Consider the following 5,393-nt stretch of genomic DNA (forward strand, 5'->3'; position numbering starts at 1 on the left):
TCGGCTCAGTGTCGTACTCATCCATCTCAGTACGACACACACACAGACACACACACACACACACACCGACATACGCAGCATCAGAAGAACATAGCATGCGTTTATAATAGCAGGCTCATGACTGACCTCAGATCAATGTAATTTAACACAAGTAATATACTGTGTCATGTCTCTCTCTCTCAAACACATGCTTTTAATCTAAATGCTTTCAGTATGATAAATAAGCTTTGTTACGATAACAAACACTCATGCACATGTTGATTACAGCCATATTTAAAGTAAAGGAGCCTGTGCAAAGTTTCTCCATTTGAGGGAGAAGGATCTCTGTCTGTTCACTCACTGTATTGAATGAAACCAACTCAAGTTATCAATAATTTATTATAGACTTTTACATCCACCAGAGGGTGCTTTTCCACCCATTATAATTTCCAAGGCTAACTGAAAAAAGCTAGAATGTTAAGTTGTTTAACTTATTAAGTCTCACCCCCCTTTTTGACCATATATCTAAACTTAAATGTCTGTAATTCATGAAAGCTTTGGAATATAGACCTGAGGCTTTTGTTTAAAAAAAAAGACAAAGTCAGCAGGTTGTTGCAGAAGTGAAAGCAGCTTAAAACAATTAAAGTTTTAGAAGTTTAAGTTTACTGTAAATGTAACTAAACATTTTTATTTTATACAAAATATATATTTGATTAAATAAGATGGACTTTAAAAATGTTAGAAAATAAAAGCCATATATCTAAGTGTTAAAAGTTTTAATATAATATCACAAAATTTTAAAAAAGGTTTTAAAGTACTGTTTCCACACTAAAGCAATGTCAAATTTTAAAAGGGTTCAATCCTGGTTTGTGTTCTTACTTTGTTTCTTTTTCATCCATGACTAAATCAGTCTACTTTGAATAAATAGTATAATACTCATTATAAACTCTGGAAATTTATTGAAAGCGCAACCAAAACAGGAGAGGAAAAAGTTAACATTTTAGCCTGGCAAAATAAGTCCAGCATAAACTGGCACACAACCAGACTGATTGCCAGTAGGTGTAAAATAAATAATAATAATTAAAAAAAAAAAACATTTGTTGCTTTTACAGCTTTTAAAACTAGCTTTACCATGTCAACATTTCAAAGAGACTATAACATCCACCAAATGTTTTCAAAAAAAGATTTTTTGTCAAAAAAAAAAAAAAGAATCTATAAACATTTTTGTAAAATGTAACAAAACCAACAAGAAAATAGAAAAACTATGTATGATCAGAGAATAACGCATTTCATTTTAAACTAGGATTAAAAGATGGATTTACTCATTTGATCAAGGGATGTTATAAATAGCAGACTTAATCAGCAGCATTGATGGACAGAGATTCCCAAAACCCTGAAGATTTGAGGTTTATGAAATGAGATGGGCAGTAAAAAGAACAATCAATGTCCAAGTACAACATTTGTTCAATCATTTTTTTCATGCATTTTCTCTTTGATCCATCCATTCCATACCTATTTCCAAAATTTTTACTGGTTTAAAAATTGTATTGCTCTTTTGAATGAACAGGGGTTTTTGCCGCACAGGTTTGTGATTCACATATAATGTGTTCATACACAGAGACACACACAAACTTTTTGTTTGGCCACACAAACTGCCGTAAAACAGTGCAACAAACAACACAGAGAATGAAGAGTGACAAAAATTCTCAATCATACCTATAGACAGTCCATGAAGTCAGATTTTATATACATATTTGAACTGGTATTTTCTGTCTTTTTAAGAAGAGAAAGGTTAGATGATCTCACTTTATGTATAAAAAAACTACCTTTTCCCTTCTGTTTTCATATATTCAAAAAAGTAATGTAGTAATCATTATTAAAAACTTGTCTCTGTAAAATGATCATAAGTAAAAAGTAATCTTCTACTTACTAGATGTGTGATTTCATACAATTAGAGAATACTGTGGCATAATATGTTATTTCATTTATCACTCGTTCTCTCTCACAACACTTGATCCTTTGATCTGTGGTCCTCCATCTCAACACCCATGTCATTGTCCTGTCTCCGGAATACCCGCACAATGATATAGATGATGAGGATGAGGAGAATGATGCCAATGGATCCACCCACAGCTATAGCCAGAATTCCAATTTCAGAGAATGAAACTATAAGAAGAAAAGAGAGAGTATTATGTATGTTCATTACTGTTTTTTATTCAACTTTATTTTATCATATTGTTGTCATTATTATTACCAGTACTGACATATTTTTATTCCTAATTATTAATTAATTAATTAATTAATTATTATTCCTGTCACTGATTTTATTGTACATACTGATGCTTAGGCAAAATTTAAGTAAAATAATCATGCCAATAATATACTTTGAAAGTTGACTGAAACAAAAAATGAGGAGGATGAGAAAATATGTTCAACTAACAGGCGTGGGAAACTTTATCAGAGGATGGCCAGCAAACTGAGTACCGCTCACTATTGTTACTATTATACTCCTATTGTCTGTTTCATAACATTCGGGGAGAAGTCTGCTTGTTATTCTAGCCCAGTTGATTAGCTCTGTCCTTTAGCTGCTGGGATCAAAGAAGGAACACAACATCCTGCTTATACAACCTTCACCTCTTCTGTCTGCTATATGTGTTTGGAAGGCTGAGTAAATGACTGATTTTTCAAGCTCATGTTTCATGTGTTAAAGCATCTACTCTCACCTTTTTGAACGACTCTGAGGCTGATCTCGCCTACTAAGCCCTGGACGTCGGGCGGATTTCGGACTTGGCAGGTGTAGGTGCCATTAAAGTTGAACTGCACATCCTGCAGCGTGATGGATCCGTCACCCTTCATTATATCACCAGACCATACAGCATGATCCTTAAACAAGCCGTTTGCTGGGGGATATACTTTTTCCTGGTAGTGAAAAAACTAAGAGACAGAAATGTTGAAAGTTAAATAAGAAGGAAGGAGTATGGTCCACTGAAATGGGGTTAGAAGTGAAAGTGAAGAGAGAAACAAGGGGCAGAAGGAAAAGGGGATAAAAGATTTTTGAAGAGAGCAAGGATTTAAGAGTGCATGTCCTGTACACAGCCTCATTTCACCTAGTAATGACAAAAGATTTTCAGATATATTAACCCTATGAAGCCTACTGTATCATATTTGATATGCAAAATAAAAAAGGCCTCTAAATTATCAACATGATCAAAACATTGCTGAAAAACATATTGCACATAAAAACTGTCCCTCACAAAACTACAGAGATTTGTCATAAACTAAGCATTCAAATATCATCTCACTAAGACATATTATTGTGAGATATAGTGACGACTGATATTTATATGCAATACATGCAAGTAGTCTGTTATACTATAAACATCTCATTGATTTACATTAGAATCGATCAGACTTTCATCTTAACTTTTGGCCGAATAAATATTCATTAAAATTTAGGTATTTTTTTCCACCTCAGGTGTGAGCACTTCTATATCATACTTTATGAGCCATAAAAGCCTGATGCATCACATATGATTCAACAAAACTCAGTCTCACCGATTCTGCTGTTGTCTTTCCGAGTGGTATGAAGCTCCAGGATACAGTGATTCTTTCTTCGGAAAGCGGATGGGTAGATTTAAATGTACATTTGAGCCGTACATTTGTCCCATTGACTGCCTCCAACTCTGAAGATGTAAACACTTCCATTCCCTTCACCTGATATACACCTGGTAACCATGGATTAATATGAAACTAAGTATATAACTGACACTAACACACATACAGCTCATTCCAACAACATTTACATTCTCTAACCCTAAACTTGCCAACAAAAATGTGTTTTCTGTCACCTTCAACCAAACATAGAAAGAGAGAGCTATAATGTTTTCTCAAACTTCATGACAGACAGACAGACAGACAGATAGATAGATTCAATGAGTGCACATAGCAGACACACATTCATATCATATCTCTTTTATCAGATCAATCCCAAATCAGATCAGAACAATCAGATTAACTATTTTATTCACACAAATATGCACAGAAATGGCATATTTATAAAAATTACTAAGTTCAATATTGATTCAATCTAATGAGGGTTTGAACTTTTTCTTCATACCTTCCAGCTAACAATATATGCACCATCTAAATCATTTTTTTAGACAGCATTACATGTTGGCAATAATGAATCCAACTCTACAGTATCATTCAGTCCCATGGGAGATATTCTGCTCCAACCACCCTGAACTATTTATTAAGCATTAAGGTAAAGCTTTCACGGGTCCTGCTGTGATCAGGGTGTTTAACTCTGCTTAAGATGAGACTGCACTGCAGTCATTCCAACCATTAAATCCGTTTCACTAGGTCACTCTCTACTCACTGCAGTTGTACCCATATGGTAGGCTATTTGTAAATACATTTCAGTAAGTAGAATAGTATATGTTGTGCATTCTATAATATTATATTTTAGAAAAAAAAAATTCTTCCAGTTGTTTCTACCTATCGTTAATCTTTCTTTGCACCTGCTGTCCACTTCAAGCTGCTGTAATGCCTGCATTAACTCCCTAAGGATCAATCTAATCTCACATAATCTTATTTAATCAACGACAGCACAGTGCAAATCTGATAATCGTCTGATAAGTGCCGCAGAAACACAAAAGAAATAAGTCGTTGTTAAACTATACCTGCTTGGTTTCCTGGTTTACTCTGAGACTGCCTAAGTGACCACAGGAGTTTTAAATTGACAAAAGAAGCAGGCAGAGAATCTAACACCACAAATAATGACTTGCTAAATTAAATATTAATTAAAATGATGCTAATCAAACACATTATATTTATTCCGAAACCAGAGGTGGATCCAGGAAGTAGGCTACTAAACTCACCTGACAAGTCGAACGCACATAGCGCAGAACACAGGTAAATCCAGATTCGACTCATAAGAAAAGCACTAGAGGAGCTATGAGAGCTCCTACAAATGATAGTATTCTACTATTTATCAAGCAGCTTACTGTATTTACACTCAGTAGCCTATCTAAGTATAAGTTGAACTTCGGAACAGCTGAGCACAGCGGCCATGCTAAACCGCTCGGCAGTTTGCGCTTATTTTCCGTGAGTGAAGAGAGGAGGAGTTTTCTTAGGCGTCAACAAAAACCTGTAGGCACACGGTGAGCGCACAGACTACCTTGACATCTGTTTCCCACAAGTAGTCTAGTAACCTGCCCTCTATTGTGTAATACTATCCAGTGCATGTCACTGCATGTTTCTCATAGGCAGTATAGGCTACTTGTGGCAACAACATCTAATCGAAAGGTTACTTAACACAGACAAGAGTTACAGTTGTCGCCGGTCATATGCAATTTCTTAAACGAGAATATAAGATAATTCGTCTGTGCAGTCACCTATAAAATCAGCATACC

At 35.0% G+C, this 5,393-nt stretch overlaps 1 protein-coding gene across 1 annotated transcript; it reads right to left on the reverse strand.

Moving 5' to 3' along the window:
- Positions 1–918: 918 nt before the first annotated feature.
- On the reverse strand, positions 919–5,177 carry mpzl2b (myelin protein zero-like 2b). The gene is made up of 4 exons (XM_081366924.1): positions 4,860–5,177; positions 3,535–3,704; positions 2,703–2,913; positions 919–2,145 (listed from the first exon to the last, which is right to left on the reverse strand). The coding sequence occupies exons 1-4, from the start codon at positions 4,912–4,914 to the stop codon at positions 1,982–1,984; spliced, it is 600 nt and encodes a 199-aa protein (XP_081223050.1). The 5' UTR covers positions 4,915–5,177; the 3' UTR covers positions 919–1,981.
- Between the last annotated feature and the right edge of the window lie 216 nt (positions 5,178–5,393).

The sequence above is a fragment of the Scardinius erythrophthalmus genome (assembly GCF_964197995.2).
Source record: "Scardinius erythrophthalmus genome assembly, chromosome: 5".
In the NCBI taxonomy this organism is placed as follows: Eukaryota; Metazoa; Chordata; class Actinopteri; order Cypriniformes; family Leuciscidae; genus Scardinius; species Scardinius erythrophthalmus.

Bases quoted from the DNA above. Each gene is read 5' to 3' on its own strand.
- mpzl2b (XM_081366924.1), bottom strand. From the start codon at position 4,914: ATGAGTCGAATCTGGATTTACCTGTGTTCTGCGCTATGTGCGTTCGAC. The intron at 3,705-4,859 runs GTGAGTTTAGTA...CATGGTTACCAG, and splicing joins ATGTGCGTTCGACTTGTCAG to GTGTATATCAGGTGAAGGGA. The intron at 2,146-2,702 runs GTGAGAGTAGAT...TTCTTCTTATAG, and splicing joins CCTCAGAGTCGTTCAAAAAG to TTTCATTCTCTGAAATTGGA.